Source organism: Myotis yumanensis, unplaced genomic scaffold (genome assembly GCF_028538775.1).
Source record: "Myotis yumanensis isolate MYYU_CA2020_CCGP unplaced genomic scaffold, mMyoYum1.0.hap1 SCAF_16, whole genome shotgun sequence".
NCBI lineage: Eukaryota > Metazoa > Chordata > Mammalia > Chiroptera > Vespertilionidae > Myotis > Myotis yumanensis.
Window position 1 is genome coordinate 34058284 of NW_027223767.1, and position 22706 is coordinate 34080989.

The following is a 22706-nucleotide window of genomic DNA, read 5'->3' on the forward strand; positions in this document are numbered from 1 at the left end:
GATACATCTAGAATTTATTTTTGTGTATGGGTAAAAGTAGGATTCCATCCATTTTCCCTCACTCCCCTTTTTTCTTTAATGGCTAGCCACTTGAGTCAGCATTCACTGAATTCTCTTCCTTCCTTGATGCCTGCCTCAAGCTGACATTTTACCTTTATCCTATACTTATTTTTTTTTGGATTCTCTCTCTACCTATATTAATTTAGTTATAAGTTCTATTAGTGTTTGGACATTGAGAATGTTTAACTTTGACAATTACTGTCTTGCATAAACTGCTCTGGATGCCATCCTTAGGTCTAGTAACCATGCATATAAAGATAACAATTTTTGTGATTGTAGTTTTAAAATAGGGGATATGATGAGAGAATGTCACTTATATTTCTTTAAGTACTAGGGGCTCAGTGCATGAATTTGTGCACCTTGAAAGGAACTGTGGACCATGAGGCTGCAGTGGGCATAGGGGTGGGTCTCGGCCCATCCTCTGGGACCCCGCCCGGCCCCTCTTGCCACAGTCCCCTGTCCCCTGTCTGCTGGCAGCTCCACTTGCCACCGCCGCTCCCACGCACTGATGGCGCCGGCCGTGGAGCGATTGGGGCCGGCACCATCAGCAGGTGTGAGTGGCTGCCCCATTCGCCCCTTAGGAGCAGGGGGAGGTGGAGAAGCCCTGAGGGGCGATCGGGGCCAGCAGCTGCCACTTGCAACCGCTAATGGCACCGAGCGATTGGGACCACGGCATGCAGGAGCATAGAATTTTCAGTAATCACCAGAGGTTTGCCCCGATGACAGCGACTGGCGCCCTGCCTTGGTCTGGCACCCCCACTCACCTGTTCCACCATCGAGCCGCAACCACTCCACCATGTTCTGTGTGCGCCCCCTGGTAGTCAGCACGCGTCATAGCGATTGGTTGGTTGGTTGTTCGGTTGTTCCACTGCCATTCGGTCTATTTGCATACTAACCTTTTATTATATAGGATTTTTAACTTTTAAAAATTATGTCAGGCCCTAACTGGTTTGGCTCAGTGGATAGAGCATCGGCCTGCAGACTCAAGGGTCCCAGATTCAATTCCGGTCAAGGGCATGTACCTTGGTTGCGGGCACATCCCCACTGGGGAGTGTTCAGGAGGCAGCTGATCGATGTTTCTCTCTCATTGATGTTTCTAACTCTCTATCCCTCTCCCTTCCTCTCTGTAAAAAATCAATAAAATATATGTTTAAAAAAATTATTTCAGAAAACCAGCAGAATAATTTTATTTTAACTCAGTAGAATAATTTTCACCCCCTATCTAAAGGTGGGTAGAGAAGTATTTGTAGTTTTTTGGTACTACCGTGTGTTTTGTGATTACCTCTATCACAGAATTTTACATTATATGAAGCCATTTATAATAGAGTCTCTTACTCCCCTACTAGGCTATAAATTTCTTGAGGGGAGGACAATGTTGCTATCCTTAGTACCCAGTATGGCACTGGGCACATAGTAGACACTTAAGAAATGTTTGTTTAATTAACCCTCTAAGTAGTTTTTCCCTCTTATAAACTCCCATTGCACTTCGTATTTTTCTTGTAGTACCATCCAGGCTCTATCTTAAATTGTTCTTGGGTTCATTTTTCTGTATCTCTCATTACCAGGCTGGATGCACCTTTTAGACAGGAACTGCTATTAAATTTTAAACATTTTCTCCAGTACTTGCTCAAGGCATTATACTTAATTTGTTCATAGTAAACATTGAATAAATAGAAGATCAGGAGACATTTCATTTAAAATTTTATTTATAAGTTAATTCTAGAAAAGGATTTGAGGCAGTCTTGCCATCTGTATTTTTTTAAAAATATATTTTATTGATTTTTTACAGAGAGGAAGGGAGAGGGATAGAGAGTTAGAAACATCGATCAGCTGCCTCCTGCACACCTCCCACTGGGGATGTGCCCGCAACCAAGGTACATGCCCCTGACCGGAATTGAACCTGGGACCCTTCAGTCCGCAGGCCAATGCTCTATCCACTGAGCCAAACCGGTTAGGGCTTGCCATCTGTGTTTTATGTGTTTTAGAAATAGAGAAGCATTCCTAAGCTCAAGAATATAATTTGCAAAGAATTTTAGCTAATACATGTTACTAAAATAAAGTTTTTGTGTGTGTATATGTGTTTTGGCTGTTTCTTAATGTTATTTATAAGAATTCACATTGCCTCTAAAAAAACAGTTTAATTTTAACTTCACAGGCATGTTGGACCAGTTTATTATATGGTTTGGAGAAACCAAGGGAAAGCAAATGATGGAGGAAGTGGTGGTTGTAGTTCTGTAAACACACCTCTTTTCATTTGACCTTTTACTGCACTGGTGACAAAACAGTTCTGTAATGTAACTTAAAAATACAGTGGGGTTTGACTTACGAGTGTCCGGACTAACGAGTTTTTTGAGATACCAGCTGTCTCTCGACCGATTTTTTGCATTGAGTTGATAGAGTAATTTGAGTTAACGAGCTCCTTAGGGAGCTCCTTAACAAGCTCGGTCTCGGAACGAATTAAACTCGTAAGTCAAGGCCCCACTGTATTTTATTAGAAAATGGGTATATTAAAAAATATCTACATTTTAAAACTTCTTTTGTCATGATTTTGGATTTTTTTGATATATGTGCCACTGGGTATGCATTGAGACATTGTAGGTTGGTGAGATAACTCTTTGAGGAGGCAGTCATCTTGAAAGCCAAAGATTTTATAAAGTGCTCTCTCATCCTTCGCTCTTTGAGTTCTTGTGGCGATTCAGAGAAAATTTATACTCACTTAATAATTAAACATTTATACTGGTATCAGTAATGAATAAATACTTTTAGGGTGATGAAAATGTTTTTGGAACTAGACAGAGATGGTGAATGTACTATATGCCACACTGAATTTTATTTATTAGTTTTTTTTAAAATTGTAAAAGTATATTTAATAATAATTTCACTTTCCTCTTCCTGTCAAGACTGTATTCATCTCCTCTGAGAACCCATGTAAAATTTTTGTGTATTCTCTCATAAATTTTACTTCACAGTTCTAAATATACTAGAGGCCTGGTGCACAGATTCGTGCATGGGTGGGGTCCATTGTCCTGGCCGGCAATCGAGGCCTATTGGGGAGCCGGCTGGCTGGGGGAAGGGACCCCGGGAGGTTGGCCGGCCAGGGGGAGGGGCTGCGGGAGGTTGGCTGTGGGAGCGCACTGACCACCAGGGGGCAGCTTCTGCGTTGAGCATCTGCGCCCTGGCGGTCAGTGTGCGTCATAGTGACTGGTCGATAGTTCGTTCTGGTCATTTGGTCATAATGGTCGCTTAGGCTTTTATATATATACTAGAGGCCCGGTGCACAAAAATTTGTGCACTGGCGGGGGGGGGGGGGGGCGTGTGTGTGTCCCTCAGCCCCACTTGTGCCCTCTCACAGTCTGGGACCCCTTGGGAGATAATGACGTGCTGGCTTAGGCCCGCTCCTGGGTGGCAGAGAGCAGGCCCAATCCCTAGGTGCAGCCCCTGGTTGGGCTCAGAGCAGGGCCGATTGGGGAGTTGGGGCGCCTTCCCCTGTCATGAACAGAGCAGGGTGGATAGGGAGGACGTGGCCCCGCCCCCTGTCACACACAGAGCCGCAGGGTGATCAGGGGGTTTGGGCTCTGCTTCCTGTCACGCTGCTCCAGGGGCCAGGAGGCCTCGCGGCTCCGCTGATCCCGGTGCTGGGAGGCATATTACCCTTTTACTATATAGGATAAAGGCCTGGTGCACGGGTGGGGGCCAGCTGGTTTGCCCTGAAGGGTGTCCTGGATCAGGGTGGGGGTCCCGCTTGGGTGCCTGGCCAGCCTGGATGAGGGGATGATGGCTGTTTTCAGCTGGTCACACCCCCTTCAGGGTGGGAGTCCCCACTGGGGTCCCTGGCCAGTCTGGGTGAGGGGCTGAGGGCCGTTTTCAGGCTGGCGGGCGACTGAAGCTCCCAACCTCTCCTTTTTTCTTTTCTTTTTTTATTCTGGGATTTATTTAACTTCTATGGCTGTCACTGGAGCTGAGAGCCGGCTCCAGCTTGAGGCCTCAGCTGCTGAAAGCAGGGATCTGGGTTTGTTTGGGTTCTATAATTGTAACATTGTTTCGGTCCTGCTCACTCCAGCTCTGACGGCTGAAAGCAGGCTTCTGGGGATTGCTTAGATTCTATAATTGTAACATAGTTTCTTAGAGTGCTAGCTCAGAGGCCGGCAAGGCAGGTGGGGAATGTTGGCTTCCTCCGTCACTGGAGCAAGCAAGCCTCCTGTTTGCTTCAAGCTGCCTGGCTGTCGGCCGCCATCTTGGTTGGCAGTTAATTTGCATATTGCCCTGATTAGCCAATGGGAAGGGTAGCGGAGGTACGGCTAATTACCATGTTTCTCTATTATTAGATAGGATATCTTATGCAGGTCCATAAACACATATTTTACAAATTGCTCTGTGACTTGCCTTTTTTTTAACTTAAGGATAAAATTTGGAGAATTATTTAAAAAACAAACTTTATTTTTTTAAAGCAGTTATAGTTTTAGGTTCATAGCAAAATTGAGCAGAAAGTACAGAGAGCTCCCATGTACCCTCTGTCCCTACACACATACAACTTTCTCCATGATCAACATTCTGCACCAGAGTGGCACATTTGTTAAAATTGATGAACCTACATTTGACACATTATTATCACCCAGTGTACACAGTTTACATTAGGGTTCACTCTTGGTATTCATCCTATGAGTTTTGACAAGTGTATGGTGACATGCATCTACCATTGTAATATACAGAATAGTTGTACTGCCCTAAAAATCCTGTGCTCTGCCTGTTTACATCCCTCCTTCCCCTCTAACTCCCAGCAACTACTAATCTTTAGAGTTTTGCCTTTTTCAGACTATCATGTCATTGGAATAATATAGTATGTAGTTTTTTCAGATTGTCCTTTTAGATTTCTCTTGTGTATTATCTCTTTGTATAATTCGGCCTGAAACAGTACTCTGACTTCTGGGAGTTGTAACTAGGAAGTGCTGCTTACTTACTGCAGTGAAAAGCAGCAGAACCATTGGCCTGATACTGAGAACACTCATGGTAGGATATGGAATCTGTAATTTTACCATCCATGTCACGGACTGGTGGATAAATGTACAGAGATAAAGAAATAGAAAACAAGAAAGAGAAGTTAGAAGACATATTGAACAGCTGCAACTTACATGAAAAGTGAATTTAGAAGGCAAGAATAGAAAAAACACATTCAGAAAACATAGGAAAATAAACTGCTATGAATTATGAATAATCAGAAACAACAAAACCAAACCTACAAGATATTCAGATACTGGTATTAATGGAAATAATATAAAAGTTACATTTATAAAATATATTTTTTGTATATTTATATTCATATATAATATTAAAATGTTTAAAGTAAGATAATTAAGAGAAAAGAGGAAGAAACTAAAAAATCAGATGGACTTGAAAAACATTAAAGAGGACTATTAGAAATGAAAAATATAATTAGGATTTTGAATGTGAGAAATGTGCTAACATCATTCAGAAAAATAATATACTTCAAAATGATACTTAGAGTAAGGAGAATGGAATAATATAGGGGAGGGGCAAAAATAGGTTCACAGTTCAAGTACACAAGACAGTTTATTCTTGTATTATTTATTTGTTAATTATTGCATTTGAAAGTGATACCACTGTAAACCTACTTTTGCCTCACCCTGCACATGTTGCATATTGGCGTTAGAAAGATGCAGTGGTTTGTCAGCTGTCACTATTATAACATAATTTGATTGTTTTCTTGTAACAGCATCTTTGTAACAGGAAAGATGGAAGGGGAAAAATGCTCAGTGGAAGGGTTAAGTTAGCAAAGTAGAAATAGCTGAAGAGAGAATTAGTGATTTGCAGATAGATTCGAAGAAATTGTTCAGAGTATAATGCAGATAGATAGAAAATATAAGAGTAGTTAAGAGATAAGGGCTTTTCCATTCTGTACTTAACACCATTGATTCCTGCCCATATTCCCTTAAGCCTTTTTTAATACTTAGATGAAATAGATGGCTCAAGAAATAGAAAACCTGAATAGACAAATTACCATTAAATGAGCTAAATCAGTACAGATAGATGGATAGAAATCAGTGAGACAACTCAGTCCTGTTACTCTCTTCCCCAGTTGAACCCTGTGACTCCTTAAAAGAATACTTATTTTCTACTGACTTTAATCAGTAGAATGATTGCTCCACTGGAACTATGTGGCATTGTTAGGCCACATAGAATGTGTCCTTTCTGGGCACCCTCAGTTTATGATAGATCAAAATTTTGGTTGGATTCCCTGTTCCAGAGGAATGTTGCCATTCTACTAGATTTCTCTCCACCCTTCCCACTGTGTCTCTTATTCACTCCGTACCCATCCTTCTGCAGGATACCATTCTCATATTCTTGCCCTAGATATATAACAGGCACAATCCCCAATCTGAGGCTGGTGCATTAAAGTCTGTAGAAGGGAACTCATTGCTTTCATGTAAGGTAGTGGGAGGTTTTACTTTTCTTTGAAAAGGACCCCACTCTATGGCCTTGTGTATCCCTTCCCTCACCTTATGATCACTATGTCCTGCTTTCTTGTGGAAAGGTGATGTGTGTTGTTAAACATGGCCAGTGAATGAGGCTCTTCTCTGGTCCCTCTTGGAGCACTACTGGCTAATCTATATTTATTGGTGTCAGTTGGCAGGCAGGGATGGCTTCCCTCCCTATTCTCTTTGCCAGTTCTGGCCCTGGTTTGTTTGTACTATACATAAGCTGTCAAGAATCCTTCTGCATCATTGGACAGTATTTCTGAGATAGTATACAGCTGTTTCCAAAACCCATTTATTGGAGCACTGTAGTACCTTATATAATATCCAATTAATTAGTGATAATTTCTGTCATTACTGAAATAGAGAATATTACCATTAGTCTTTCCTATCAGAAGGGTTCACTGTTCATTTTTTCCTCTTTACTACTGTACCACTCTATACCAATATACCACTTTCATTTGAGAGCAATGGCTGAGGTTTTAAAGTTATGTAAATGAAGGCTGCCACAGATATATATATATATATATACAGAACCCACTTGACCTCTACTCTTCCTAGATATTGCCTTAGTAGTCTAAGGCTATTGAGTATGCACTGCCAATAATGAATACAGAGATCATAGTTTAAGGGTTACTATTGCTGCCCTCTGATATTCAGTTTAATGCTGGTAAGGACATGTATGAGGCTTTTTTTTTTTTATCAACCTATATAAAGGTACCTCTATACATATTCCCTACATTTTTGGGTAATAATTTACCTCAGTCATAAAACTCAAATGGTTGGGGTGTGTATGGGAGGCAACTGATGGATGTTTCTCTCTCACATTGATGTTTCTCTCTCTCTCTTCCTCTCTTTCTAAAATCATTAAAAACATATCCTCAGGTAAGGATATATATAAAAAAAAAAGAAAGAAAGGAGATTTTGTTGTTTGCCTGGGTAAGGAAAGATGGCACATTATCATTTGGATCAGTATGCATTCTTGTTTTTGTAATTAGAGTTCTATAGACAATATCTTAGTTTATTACTTATTTTTTTCTTAAATATTTATTGTTGAAAGTATTACATATGTCCCCCTTTTTCCCCATTGACCTCTTCTAGCCCACCTACCTCCCACCCCCAAGGCCTTCACCACCCCACCCTATTGCCTGTGTCCATGGGTTATACATATATGTATACAAGTTTTTTGGTTAATCTTTTCTATTATATTTTTTATTTTCTTACTATTTGCAACATTTTCTTCAGATCCTATCGGAGTTTAAAAGCATTTTAATTACAATAATTAACGTATTAGGCAGAGTTCTAATGTCAAGGGACTTATTTCTAGAATTGTAAAACAAAGAAAAAAGGAAGAATAAATCATTCCCAAAAAGGAGAATAAAAAATAATACCAAGCTACTCAAAGTGGAAAAGAATATAGAAAAAGAGTGTTGTTGTTTTTAAAGCTGATTAATAGAATGGAAAATACCCTGCAAAGAAAAGTTAAAGGGAGTACTGTGGTTATTTAGCTTGAATAGTGCAGACGTGCTTAATTGTTAATTTGATTACATTATCCTATATAATAAAAGCCTAATATGTAAAAGCTTAATATGCTAAGTGTCCGGTTGACCAGTCGGCCGTTCAACCAATCAAAGGGTAATATGCTAATGATATGCTAAGGCCGTTCAACTGTTCGCTGTGATGTGCATTGACCACCAGGGGGTAGACAGTCAACCAGGTTGACCAGTTGCTATGACGTGCACTGACCACCAGGGGGCAGATGCTCAATGCACAGGTTAGCTTGCTGCTGAGGTCCGGCCAATTGGGACTGAGCGAGACAGGCTGGACATGCCCTGGAGACTTCCCCAATAGTGCACTGGTGGGGTCCCTCAGCCTGGCTTAGGCCCTCTCGCAATCTGGGACCCCTCGGGGGATGTTGGAGAGCTGGTTTCGACCCGATCCCACAGGCCAGACCAAGGGATCCCACTGGTGCCTCTAGTTTTACATAAACGCTTAATGCAGGGGAGATATTGTGCTCCTGTTTTGAATAATAGGATAAGAAAAGGCTTTAGATAGGTAGGAGAGATGAAGATTGAAGATGAAAATTGATTGTCTACTAATAAGATAGTTCAAGAAGATGTTGAGATAAGAGATGAGTATCCAGCCTTGGTGGACCATTTAAAGGAGAATAGTTAATACTTCTAAGTGGTTTAGACCAGGTGTCACAAACATAAAAGCTTAGAGGTCACATAGATAACAATATGTTTGTATCAATTAAGTATATGACAGTTAGAAATGATTGGGGCCTGAGAATGGGTTGTTTGTTGTTATTCTGCCAGAGATTCACTTGTCAGGTATTTAATGATTTCTCCTGAGAGAGTTATTTTAAAATTTGGGTATAGAATTTGGAAAAGTAAGATATAATTTATCCTTACATTGCTGTCATTAATCCAATTAGCTCAAACTGCCATTTTCCACTTAGCTTCAATTTTGTGGAATTTCTATATTTTATTACAGCAAATTTCCTAGTGATGTGTTAATTTGAATAAGGAAGTCATATTACTAAAATGTAACTATGAGATGGGTAATTAGCTTTTAATAAGTATATGTTTCATTTCATTCTTTATGCATTTCAGTCAAGTTTTATAGAATGTTTTAGAACCAGCGAAGAAAAAACCCTCTGTATTTCAAAAAGTGATCATCATTATAATTAATTTATTCCACCCATCAGCATTTTTTTCATTTAAATTAACTTTAGAATGCTATCTTGGTTTATTTTTAGATGTGAGATTTTTATTCTTTTTGACTCCTATTCTTAGTAATTTAAAATAATTCTAATACTCTGTGCTTATAATTTTTTTCATTTGAAACTTTGAAGAAGTATACATATATATTAGTAAGGTCTGATTGAGGCAAAAGTTTGAAGTATGACTAGAATTTTCTTGGGCTTTCCTCAGATAAAAATTTGAACTTGCTTGGAATTTCTTTGCCATTCCCTATCTCTGTTGCATGATCATCCTAAGTATTCCCTATTGTTCTAGTTAATTCATAACCTGGTCTTGTCTAATTGAAAGTTACTTATATTGTATCTCCTTACGCCTTTATCAGGTTACTAATCTAATGAATCAAGTCTTTGCTCAGTTATTCATTCATTCATTTACTCATTCAAGAAGTGTTGAGAACCTCCAGGAGATAGCATTGAGGATAAAAAGAGTAAGATCAGGTTTCTCTGTAAGGGATTTGACTTGGACAAATCAAATACAAACTGAGGAAATATAATTCATTAATTCAATAAATATTTATTTGGCACCTACTGTTTAGCAGGCACTATTGTTCTCTGGTTATGGACTTGCAGCAGTGAATAAACAATCAGCTCCCATGCCATTGTGGAGTTTATATTCTAGTGGGGGAACTGATAATAAACAAATAGGTATATAACATTATTTAGAGATAAGTATTTGAAGAAAGCTAAGAGATAGGAAGAGATGGGTGGGAGCAATGGAACGTAAATCATACCACCAAGCTGTGTATCACTGAGTTAAAGCAGCTGGGCTCTTGTACCCTTGTGTGAAAAGCCATTGGCATCATATACATACATTTAAAAAAAATATATCTATATATATTTACATATATATAGATATATTTATTGATTTCAGAGAGGAAGGGAGAGAGAGATAGAAACATCAATGATAAGAGAGAATTATTGATCAGCTGCCTCCTGCACACCCCCTACTGAGTATCAAGCCTGCAACCTGGCCATGTGCCCTTGACTGGAATCGAACTCAGGACCCTTTAGTCCCCAGGCTCTATCCACTGAGCAAAACCAGCTTCGGCCCCCTCCCCATAAGTTTTTTTCATAATTTTCTTGTGTATTTGCAGACGAATGCCAATAAGTAACAGTCCTTTTTTTTTTTTAAACTCACTAGATTAAGGTAAAATGTATTAAAATATGTGATAGTGCCACAAAAGAAGCATTATACATATTTTTAAAAACAAGAACTAAATAAAATAATACTTCTGAGACTTTTAATTTGGATCATTAGATTTAGAGATTTCATAGTCTTAGTTAAGCTTTAGGTAGATTTACTGTGTTCCCTATTTAAGAATAGGCACTGAGGAGGAACACAAAGAGCATAGGTTCAAGTATGGCCTTAAGCATTTATTACCTTAAAACTGTGGTCATGCTATCACATTTCTTTACCTCAGCTTCCTCCTCCATAAAATGAAGCAAATACCACCCATCCTAACGTGGTTTTGATGAGGACTAAATGAGATCCTATATGTAGAATTTTTTTTTCTCACTTGTATCCTCATAGAGATTCTGATATATAAGAAAATAGTTCTTTATTATCTTCTAAGAAAATACAAATTGAAGAGTTATAAGATTTAGTATTAAAATTTTATGGCAAGGGTAAATATTAAAAATTCTCATCACAAAAAAAATTCTGTAACTTTGTATGGTGACGGATGTTAACTAGACTTATTGTGGTAATCATTTTGCAATGTATAAATATCAAGCATATTGTACACATGAAACTAAAGTAATGTATGTCAGTTACACCTCAATAAAAAGATAAATTTTATGATATATTTAAAATTATGAAGTATATTTCATATATATCCTTACATATAATACTCAAATATTTCAAATATTAGTGAAGTAAATACTTACCAAACTTAGAATTTTTTTTCCTCAGTCTCATAAAGTAAAATTAAGGGGAAAAAATTGGAATAATTCTCAAGATGAATCTCTAAAAGGAATATTTAATAAATGCTTGAAATGTTCTTTTTAGGATTCATTGCCATATTTATCTTTACTGATAAAAAGGGTAAGTTATTTTTTGGTTTTCACCGTAGTCTTTATGTTTTACATTATATCTTTTGATCTTGCTAAATTCACTGAATTCCAAGTTTATAAATTCTTTTAGGTTTTCCAAGTAAATCATATTGTCTGTAAAAGTGGCATTTTTTTATTTTCTTTCCACTCTCTATACTTTCTGTTTTATGTTCTTACCGTTTTGTACTGGCTAAGACCTCTAGGACCATGTTGAATGCAAATCACATTCTTCAATCTTGGGATATATTTTCAATTATTCACCATTAAGTACGATGTTTGCTATTATAGTTGTTTTTTTTAAAATATATTTTTATTGATTTCAGAGAAGAAGGGAGAGGGAGAGAGACATAGAAACTTAAATGATGAGAGAGAATCATTGATTGGCTGCCTCCTGCATGTCCCTCACTGGGGATTGGGCCCACAACCCAGGCATATGCCCTGGCTGGGAATCAAACTGTGACTTCCTGGTTCATAGGTCAACGCTCAATCACTGACCTATGCTGAAAGACACACTTTTGTAATATTAAGGAACTTCTCTTTGATTTCTTATTTTGTAGTAGTTTTTAAAAAAATCATAAATGAATGTTAAATTTTATCAATTGCTTTTGCTTCATCTATTGATGATTTCTCTTGTTGATTTTGTAAATTTTATTAATTTTATGCATTAAATTATTTTTGAATTTCTGGATTAAACCCCCACTTAGTCCTGATCAATGTATTGATAGATGTGATTTTTGCTAATATTTTACTTAGGATTTTTGTATCTGTGTCAACAGAGAGGTCTATAATATTTCTTTCTTGGACCTTGCTGTCTTTTGTTATCAAGCTTACGCTTTTTTTAGAAAACACATTTGGAAATATTCTCTATTTTTCTACTCTCTGGAACAATTTGTGCAAGATTGATATTATTTCTTTCTTAATTGCTAGTAGAATGTATTGTTGAAATCATCTGGGCCAAGAGTTTCCATTGTGGGAGTGTGTTTTTACATTACATAAACAATTTTAGTTCACCTATATATATCCACTAGTTGGAATCTACTGTTAACATTTTGCTATGATTTCTTTATTACATGAATAGTCTTTTAGTGGAGTGCGTATTTAACATAATAATAGATAATTTTGAGTTTAAAGCTACCATTTTACTATTTGTTTTATATTTTATCCACATGTACTATACTTTTTCTCTCAATTCTTACCTTCTTTGATTCAGTCAGATATTTTAACTATTCTTTTTGTCACCTTTATTAGCTTTTAACAGCTATCCTAGAAATTACTACATGAAGTTTGAGTTATCACAGTGTAGTGTAAAATTGTTACTTCTGCCACTTTCTGCACAATGCAGGTATCTTAGAAACTTTAATTCAATTTACCCCACTTCTGAATTTTTTGTTATTGTTGTCATATATTTTAAATCTACATTTGTTTTAAACGTAAGCTAGTAATATTATTTTTACAGTCATCGTTTATTCATATTTGTCAACATATTTACCTTTACCATGGCTCTTTCTTTTTGCATTCCTATGGTGTTTTTTTCTTGTATCCTTTTTCTTCTGTTGGAAGAACTCCCTTTTTGTATTTCTTTTACTGATAAATTATTTGAATTTTTTTCTGAAATCACTTTTATTTCATTTTCAAATATTTTTAACTGTGAATAAATTTTTTGATTGGCATCTATTTCTTTCAGAATTTTTAAGAAGTCATTTAATTGTCTTTTGCCATTCATCATTTCTGTTGAAAGTTATCTTTCAGTATACTGATTCTTGCTTCTTTAATTGTGTTTATTTTTTCTTCTGGCTGTTTAAAGATGTGCGGTATGTCTCTCATCAATGTTAAAAAAATTTTGGTTTTTACCACTGCAAATGTTTCTTTCTTATTTTCTCTCTCTTTCTGGAATTTCAATGATATGGATGTTAGAACCCTTCAATGGATTCCATATGCCCCTTACACTGGTTTCTATAAATTCAACCGTTATCTCTGCTTTGGTTTGGATATTTTCTGTTAACCTTTGTTTTAGTTGATATTTACTCTGTTCAATCTGCTTGAGACAGCAAGTACTGACAACACTTTGGGGAAATTTTGCTCTGAAGAGCAAGGATATAGGAGCAGTAATTGGACCATGTGGGAATAAAGAGAGGGGTTTGTTTGTTTGTATTTGGTTAGGACATACTAACATGTTTATGTTATTATTGGAATGACTCAGTACAGAGAAAAAATTGAGTGAGAAAGAAAAGGAAGATTATTTTTGGATAAAAGTCTTTGAGAACATGGGAGAGGACAAAGCACAATTGGAAAGATTTTTCTTTGATAGGAGTGGGACATAAAGAGGAAAGGCACTGATTCATGTATATCAGTAGTCTTGTGAGGTGGAATTCTGGCTTGACCAATGGAAAATCTGCAGCAGCTGTAAGTTTCTAGACTCTTAAACCTTTGGGTGTCTGTATTGGGCATATGGGAAAATGGGAAAATTGTCCAAGAAATGGAGAGTCAAACGAAAAAAGGTAGACTGTATTTATAGCTACCTAATTCTGTTTTCTGTTTCTGTGTACCCTCAGTGACAGCTACCTTTATCTTTCTCTTTTTAAAAATATGTTTTTGTTCATTTCAGAGAGAGAGATAGAAACATCTATCTGCTGCCTCCTGCACACCCCTACTGGGGATTGAGCCTGCACCTGGGCATGTGCCCTGACGGGCAATTGAACGGGCCACCTCCTGGGGCCTGGGGCAAAGCTCAACCAACTGAGCCACACTGGCCAGGGTGCTACCTTTATCTCTTAGGGTACTCAAAGTACTATGATATACTTGTAAGGAAATGTTTATACATTAAATTAATATTAATTAATTAATTAAATGTTTTTGTCAGTTATAATTTTTGTACTATGTTTTTAAACATAGTTAATTCCTTATAGTGCATTCTAAAATATAAGCATAACCAATGGATGCAAGACACGGGGCTGGGGGTGGGGTGGTGAGGGCATGTACTGCGGGGTAGGGGAGGCCGGGGGAAGGTCAATGGGAAAAAAGAAAAAAAGGAGACCTATGTACTACTATTTGTAATACTTTAAACAATAAAATAAAATTTAAAAAAATTAATTCTGAATTTTGAATAGAAAATCGAGTTTCCTAACGTATTTTCCCACATTTTATTTTGTAGTTTTGTGAGTACCGAATAGCACAACCATGTTTCGGAATAGTCTCAAGATGCTTCTTACTGGAGGGAAATCAAGTCGTAAAAACAGATCAAGTGGTAAGTGACTAGACTACATTTATTTGGTGTGATATTTTAGAAAAGCGAGTTCTTTCATTTAATAAACAAACAATTTATTTGTTTATTAAATGGCTTATTTAATTTAGAAAAAAAGAAAGTTTACATTCCTATAGGCTATTATACTCTACTAGAGGCCCGGTGCACGGATTCGTGCACAGTGGCGTCCCTCAGGCTGGCCTGTGCCCTCTCACAATCTGGGACCCCCCTGGAAGATGTCAGACTGCTGATTTCAGCCCAATCCCCGCAGGCCAGGCTGAGGGACCCTACCGGTGCACAGATTTGTGCACCGGGCCTCTAGTATGCATATAAGATCTTTGGTTAATCTCTTCTCGCCCTCCCCCCTTCCCTCTGAGATTCATCAGTCTGTTTCATGTTTTCATTCCTGTGCATTGAGCATCTGCCCCCTGGTGGTCAGTGCATGACATAGCTACCAGTCAAACAGTCACTTAGGCTTTTATATATATAGATTAAGAGGTAGGAACACTTGAATACTTACCAGGAACAGTCAGGTAAAAGAAAAGTATGTGAAGACAAATATTTACCTCTAATATGTGAGAGAGTAATACTTCTGTGCACTACTTATTAAAAACCTTCTAGACCTAAATTTACTTTTTGAATTAACATGTGAAATTATTTTAGCCCTAGACACTCTGGGGATTGAGACTATAAAAATAGGAACTGTCCTTAAAGGGTTATATAGAAAATGAAATATAAATTGAAGATTTCTACAGTCACTAAAATAAAGTTTATAAACTTTTTTTTAAAGAACAAAGTAGTTCCTGGGCTTTTATGATAAAAATAAACCTAAAATTTAAATGTTGGGAGAAATAGTGAAGAAAAATATACTAAATGATTTCTTTGAATGGGTTGTAGATATTTATTATATTCTTTTAATACTTTCAATTTTCTTATTTTTCTGCATTTTACAAGTTTACATTAGTAGTATATTCATTATCATTCATTTAAAACTGTTTTTAACTCCCCTTGTGATTTCTTCTTGACCCATAGATATTTAAAGGATAATTGTTAATTTCTAAGCAGTTGATAGTTTCCTGGTTATCTTATTATTAACATAGCTTGACTGTACTGTTATCAGAGAACCTATCCTATATTATTTTACTTTTTTGATATTTTTTGAGATTTGCCTTACAGCTCAGCATATGATCAAATTTGGTGAATGTTCTGGATGCACCTGTAAATAATGTGGATTCTGCAGTTATTGGGTGCAATGTAGGTCAATTTGGTTAATATTTTATATCCTCACTTATTTTTAAAAATATTTGTTGAGAGAGTTATGATTAAATCTCACACTATGATTGTGGAACTGTCTGTTTCTCCTAGTTCCTGACACTTTTGCTTTATGCATATGGAAGCTATCTTATTATATTCATTGAAATTTGGCATTGTTATCTCTTCCTGTTGAAATGACTATTTTACAATAATGGAATGTCCCTCTTTATTTCTAATACTGCCTTTTGTTTGAAAGTTGATTTTATACAGTATAGGTTATACTGTTAATAGCATATGGTTCAGTTTCCTTTTTTATTCATTCAGACAAGTCTTTTAAGGGTAATGTTGGTTCATCTATACTAATTCAATCAATGTTATATTTGGGTTTAAATATAACATATTACCATATGCTTTCTTCTTGTCCTACCTGTTCTGTGCTCCCCCCCTCCCCTTTCATGCTTTATTTTGGATTGATCAAAATATTTTTTATTATTTTCTATCTCCCCCTATAGACTTGGAAATTATATGCTATTATAATTCTTTCAGTGGTTACCTTAAAGATTTAAACATCAATCAGTTTGATATCAATTGGTACTTTTACCCTCTTCTTGGACAATGAAAGAACTTTAAATTCTTTTCACCTATATGTATTTTAAACTCCAGAAGACATTAATATTGTTGTTTTATGTGGCCACTATTATTTAGATTTACCCAATATTGACCTTTTCATTGATTTTCATTCTTTTCGCCATCCCTCATTTTCTAGATGGGATAACCTTTCTTTTTGTCTGGAAAACACCCTTTATAATTTCCTTTAGTTGGTATTTTCTTGTGGCAAATTTCCTTTAATTTTGTCTACCTGAAAATGCCTTTGTTTTTCCTTTACTTCTTGCAGAATATTTTTGCTGGGAGTAGAATTCTAGATTGGCAGTTTCTTTCTTTCAAATATTCTTCATTGTCTTCTGGCTTCTTGAATTATTTCTGGTGAGAAGTCAACTGTCAGCTTAATTGCTGCCTCTTTAAAGGCAATCTATATCTTTTTCTCTTTGTTTTTAGCTTTCTAGATTTATATTGATGTGCCTAGGAGTGTTTTTCTTTTTACCTATTCTTGTTTGTCTTCTATTTATTTATATTTGTAGGGTTTCTTGAATCTGTGGCTTGATGTCTTTCACAGTTTTGAAAGCAATTATCCATTCTCTCTTCAAATTTTCAATTTAAAAAATTTTCTCTCTTCTTTCTATACATTTGGTAGACCATATGCATATCCTCTATGTCTCTTATATTCTCTTTCTATCCTTTTGTCTCTGTGCTTTAGTTTATGCTGGGTATTTTATTTTGACATATCTTACAATCATGAATTCAGTCTTCACTAGTATACTAGTATAATCTATTCTTAGCCATATTCAGTTCTTAATTTTAGTTTTTATATATTTCAGTTCTTAAACTTCCTTCCATTTGCTAGCTTAATTTTTTAAAATTTAGAAATAATTTTATGCTTATTGAAAGGTTGCAACAATAGTATAAAGAACTCCACAGATTCACAAATTACTTACTTTTCACTGCATTTGCTTTATCATTCTCTCCATATACATACACACACACTCTGTTTTCCTCTCTCCCTCACTCCACCTTTTTGCTCACTCACTTTAAAAAAAAATTACTTGAGCCTGGCTGATGTGGCTCCATGGTTGAGAGTTGACCTATGAACCAAGAGGTCATGATTCCCAGTCAAGGCACGTCAGGTTTCAGGCTCGATCCCCAGCAGAGGGAGTGCAGGAGGCAGCTGATCAATGATTTTCTCTCATCATTGATGTTTCTGTCCTTCCTCTGAAATCAACAACAACAAAAAAAATTAAAAACTTTGTGCTTTAGCAGTTACAAATTAATGTGTTCTAGACTTTTGACTAACTACTGCTTTAGTAGATATCATATTATTAACTCCACACATGTCAAAGCTCTGTAGTATTAAAGCTAATTCCTTGGATTTACTAGGTAGTTAATGATATCAATAAGGATTTGGGAGTGTCTTATTCTAGTATTTATTTTTCTCTGTGGTTTTTCTTGTCTAATGTTTATAATTTAGAGTATAAATTATATAAATAGTGATTTATATTTTGTATGGAAAGAACCTTATTTGTAGAGAAGCAGTATGTTTTTTCAAACATACTCCAAAGCAAGAATTTCAAACACAAATAAATTGTATTTTAAAAAGAAAAGTGTATTTATGGAATGATATCATTAGTGTTTTTATCATAACAGTTTTTTCTGTAGTCATTAATGAGTAATTGGATGACTATTTTGTTCTTACATTAACTTTGAATCATGGCTTATTTTTAAGATTAATAAGGTCAGATTTCTCATAGGTATAATCATTTTCTTGTTTTGTTTGTGTTAGGAAACCAACTTAATATTTAGTTTAAGAAGCATTTGTAAAAAATGGTAAATTTCTTGTTCTAATTTGTCTTTTAAATAGTGGATCTGAATTTCTGTGTAGGCCACTAGATAAATATTTTAATATTTTTATTTTATATCAAGTAATAGCAAATTTTCTCAGGCAAAGTTTTCCCTCTAAGGACACATGAATATCAACTTTGAATTTTATAACTTAATTCAGATTTATGATGTGAAAATTGTTTCTGATGCATGTAGGACTAGGTACTCCTGAGTTTTGTGCAACCACAACCAGGTAACTCTTGAATTATGAGTTATAAGAAAAATATATGTATTTCTGTGTTTATTAAAATTTAAATGTCTATATATATTTCTTAACTCATAATTTTATTATTAAAAATCATCCTATCTAATAAAAGAGAAACATGGTAATTAGCCGTACGGCCACTACCCTTCCCTTTGGCTAATCACTGAGATATGCAAATTAACTGCCAACCAAGATGGTGGCCGGCAGCCAGGCAGCTGATGTGAACAGGGAGGCTTGCTTGCTCCAGTGACGGAGGAAGCCAGGTTCCCCGCCTGTCTTGCCGGCCTCTCAGCTGCTCTCTAAGAAACATTGTAACAAATATAGAAGCTAAACAAACCCCAGAAACCTGTTTTCAGTCAGCCAGGCTTCAGCCAGCAGGACCGCAACATTGTTTCAAATACAGAAGGTAAACAAAGGCCAGAAACCTGCTTTCAGCAGCCAAGGTCTCATAGCTGGAGCTGAGCCTCAGAGCAAAAGCTGGCCCACAATTAAAAAAAAAAAAAGGAAAAAAGGACAGGTTGGGAGCTTCAGTCACCCGCCAGCCTGAAAGCGGCCCTCAGCCCCTCACCCAGACTAGCCAGGCACCCCAGTGGGGACCCCCACCCTGAAGGAGGTGTGACCAGATGCAAACAGCCATCATCCCCTCATCCAGGCTGGTCAGGCACCCCAGTGGGGACCCCCACCCTGATCCAGGACACCCTTCAGGGCAAACCAGCCGGCCCCCACCCGTGCACCAGGCCTCTGTCCTATATAGTAAAAGGGTAATATGCCTCCCAGCACCGGGATCAGCGTGACAGGGGGCAGTGCCCAAACCCCCTGATCACCTTGCTGCTCTGTGTGTGACAGGGGGCGGGGCCACAACCTCCCTATAAACCCTGCTCTGTTCATGACAGGGGAAGGTGCCCCAACCCCCTGATAAGCCCTGCTCTGTGCCTGATAGGGGGGAGCTCCCCAAACCCCTGATCGCCCTGTGGCTCTGTGTGTGACAGGGTGCGGCGCCCCAACCCCCCCCCCCCCCCATGGGCCCTGCTCTGTGTGTGACGGGGTAGAGCCATAACCTCCCCATCAGCCCTGCCCTGAGTGTGACAGTGGCGGCGCCCCTACCCCCTGATCGGCCCTGCTCTGTGGGTGATAGAGGGCGGCGCCCCAACCCCCTGATCTGCCCGGCTCTATGTGTGACAGGGGGCGGTACCCCAACTCCCCAATCGGCCCTACTCTGTGAGTGACGGGGGAGCTCCCCAACCCCCTGATTGCCCTGCAGCTCTGTGTGTGTCAGGGTGTGGCGCCCCAACCCCCTATCGGCCTTGCTCTGTGCATGACGGGGGAGCGCCTCAACCCCCTGATGGGCCCTGCTCTGTGCGTGACAGGGGGGAGCTCCCCAACCCCCTGATCGCCCTGTGGCTCTGTGTATGACAGGGTATGGAGCCCCAACCCCCCTGATGGGCCCTGCTCTGTGCGTGACAGGGGGCAGCGCCCCAACCCCCTGATCAGCCTTGCTCTGTGCGTGACGGGGTGGTGCCGCAAATCCCTATCGACCCTGCCTTGAGTGTGACAGAGGGCAGTGCCCCAACCCCCCAATTGGCCCTAACCTGAGCATGACTAGGGGTGGCATTGCAACCTCCTGATCCGCCCTGCTCTGTGCATGACCGGGGGCAGCGCCCCAACTCCCCAGTCGGCCCTACTCTGAGCCCGATCAGGGGCTGCACCTAGGGATTTGGCCTGCCCTCTGCCACCTGGGAGCGGGCCTAAGCCAGCAGGTCATTATCTCCCGAGTGGTCCCAGACTGCGAGAGGGCACAGGCCGGGCTGAGGGACCCCTTCTCCCCCCTGAGTGTACAAATTTTTGTGCACCGGGCCTCTAGTGCAAGTAATAAAAGTTCAAATGTGCTTCTTTGATATAAGTAATGTCATTATTTGGTATCATTTTCTCATTGTTTTGGTAAAGCATCAGTTAGGTATGAGGGGGAAAAATACTGTCAATTTCAGGTATTCAAGAACTCAGAGAGTACCCTAAGTATAACACAGCTGTTAGGAGCAAAATAAAATTACTAACCAGTTATTTTGCTAGAAGTCGTCTTCTAGCAAAATAAAAAATGTGAGGAAGACATAGATGCAGAATGAAAAGCAAGCAAAGCGAGTAAAACCTATAGTTAAATATAAATGCTGATACGGTTCTGCAACAAGTAGAATTTATTCCAGGAGTGCAAAGATGTTTCTATATCAGAACATTAACAGAAGTTTTTAAATTAGAAAAAAATTTAAAAGCCACGTTATTGTGTCATTCTATTTGAAAAAGAGCATTTTATAAAACTGAGCATTAAAATAGAAAAGGGTGCTTTAAATATAATGAAATATTTTCACCAAATCCAACATCTAAACATCATACTAAACAAGGAAATGTAGTGGCCAGTTCTTAAAACAGAAACCTTTAGCGATTTCTCCTGTTACCACTCTTTCAAAATTGTTTGGAAGGTTCTAGTATACAATTAGGACAAGAAAATAAAATGCCTAGTATTAACATTGGAAAAGAAAAGACAGTCATCTTTATTTTAAAATGAGGTGAAAATCCCAGAGAATCTAGTAAATATCTACTAGAGACAATAATATAACTTGGCAAGGTGATTGGTACTTTCAGCTCTACCAGTATTTACTGATTAGAAATGTAAATGAGGAAAAAATTACATTCACAGTGATAATAACCATCAAATTCTCATGAAATTTGAGAAATCTAATTGGAGTTGGACAAATGGAAAGACATATCATATTTCTTCTGGGTTTACACATAAAGTAAATTTTCTTTTTCAAATCATTTTTTATTTTTCCATTACTATCCTATTCCCATATAATAAAGAGGTAATATGCAAATTGACCCTCATGCCCTCACAAGATGGCTGCCTATGACCAGGCTGGCAGGGGGGTTAGTGAGGGACGACTAAACGACTGAACAGCAGGCTGCGTGGGGTGACCAGGCTGGTGGGGGGGGGTGCAGTTTGGGGCGACCAGGCCAGCCGGGGGACAGTTGAGGGCAATCAGGCCGGCGGGGGGAGGCAGGGGCAACCAGGCAGGCGGGGGGGGGGGCAGTAAGAGGCGACCAGGCTGGCGGGGGGGGGGGGGTTGCAGTTGGGGGCAACCAGGCCAGCAGGGGGGGGGGCAGTTGGGGTCGACCAGGCCAGCGGGGGGGGCAGTTAGGGGCAACCAGGCTGGCAGAGGGGGGCAGTTATGAGTGACCAGGCTGGCAGGGAGGGGACAGTTAGGGGCGATCAGGCCAGCACGCAGAGGCAGTGAGGGGCAATCAGGCTGTCAGGGCAGGGGCAGTTAGGGGAGATCAGGCAGGCAGGCAGGTGAGTGATTAGGAGTCAGCAGTCCAGGATTGTGAGAGGGATGTCCGACTGCCGGTTTAGACCCGATCCCCGAGATTGGGCCTAAACCGGCAGTCGGACATCCCCCAAGGGGTCCTGGATTGGAGAGGATGCAGGCTGGGCTGAGGGGACCCCCTCCCCCTTGCACAAATTTTGTGCACCAGGCCTCTAGTTGATATCCTATATAATAAAGAGATGATATGCAAGTTGACCATCACTCCAGCACACAAGATGGCCACCCCCATGTGGTCAAAGATGGCTAGCAGGGGAGGACAGTTAGGGGCAACCAGGCCTCCGGGGGGGGGCAGTTGGAAGCAACCAGGCCTGCAGCGGAGAACACTTAGGGGTGACCAGGCCTGCAGGGAAGGGCAGTTAGGGGTGACCAGGCCTGCAGGGGAGGGCAGTTGGGAGTGACCAAGCCTGCAGGGGAGGGCAGTTGGGAGTGACTAGGCTGGCAGGGAAGGGCAGTTAGGGGTGACCAGGCCTGCAGGAGAGGGCAGTTAGGGGTGACTAGGCTGGCAAGGGAGGGAAGTTAGGGATAACCAGGCCTGAAGGGGAGGGCAGTTAGGGGCTTCCAGGCTGGCAAGGGAGGGAAGTTAGGGGTGACCGGGCCAGCAGGAAAGGGTAGTTGGGGGCAACCATGCCTGCAGGGGAGGACAGTTAGGGGCGACCAACCCTGCAGGGGAGGGCAGTTAGGGGCTTCCAGTCTGGCAGGGGAGGACAGTTAGGGGTGACCAGGCTGGTAGGGGAAGGCAGTTAGGGGCAATCGGGCTGGCAGGGGAGCAGCT

General features: G+C 39.3%; 1 protein-coding gene across 9 annotated transcripts in view; it reads left to right on the forward strand.

Annotated features, from left to right (window-relative positions):
• The window catches only part of TANC2 (tetratricopeptide repeat, ankyrin repeat and coiled-coil containing 2), a 265295-nt gene that overhangs the window by 30821 nt on the left and 211768 nt on the right, over positions 1-22706 (forward strand). For all 9 annotated transcript variants that reach the window (XM_070395132.1, XM_070395133.1, XM_070395134.1 and 6 more), the window contains exon 2: positions 14519-14611. In XM_070395132.1, coding sequence (XP_070251233.1) covers positions 14545-14611 — 67 coding nt within the window. In that variant the 5' untranslated portion in view covers positions 14519-14544. The remainder of the gene's footprint in view (positions 1-14518; positions 14612-22706) is intronic.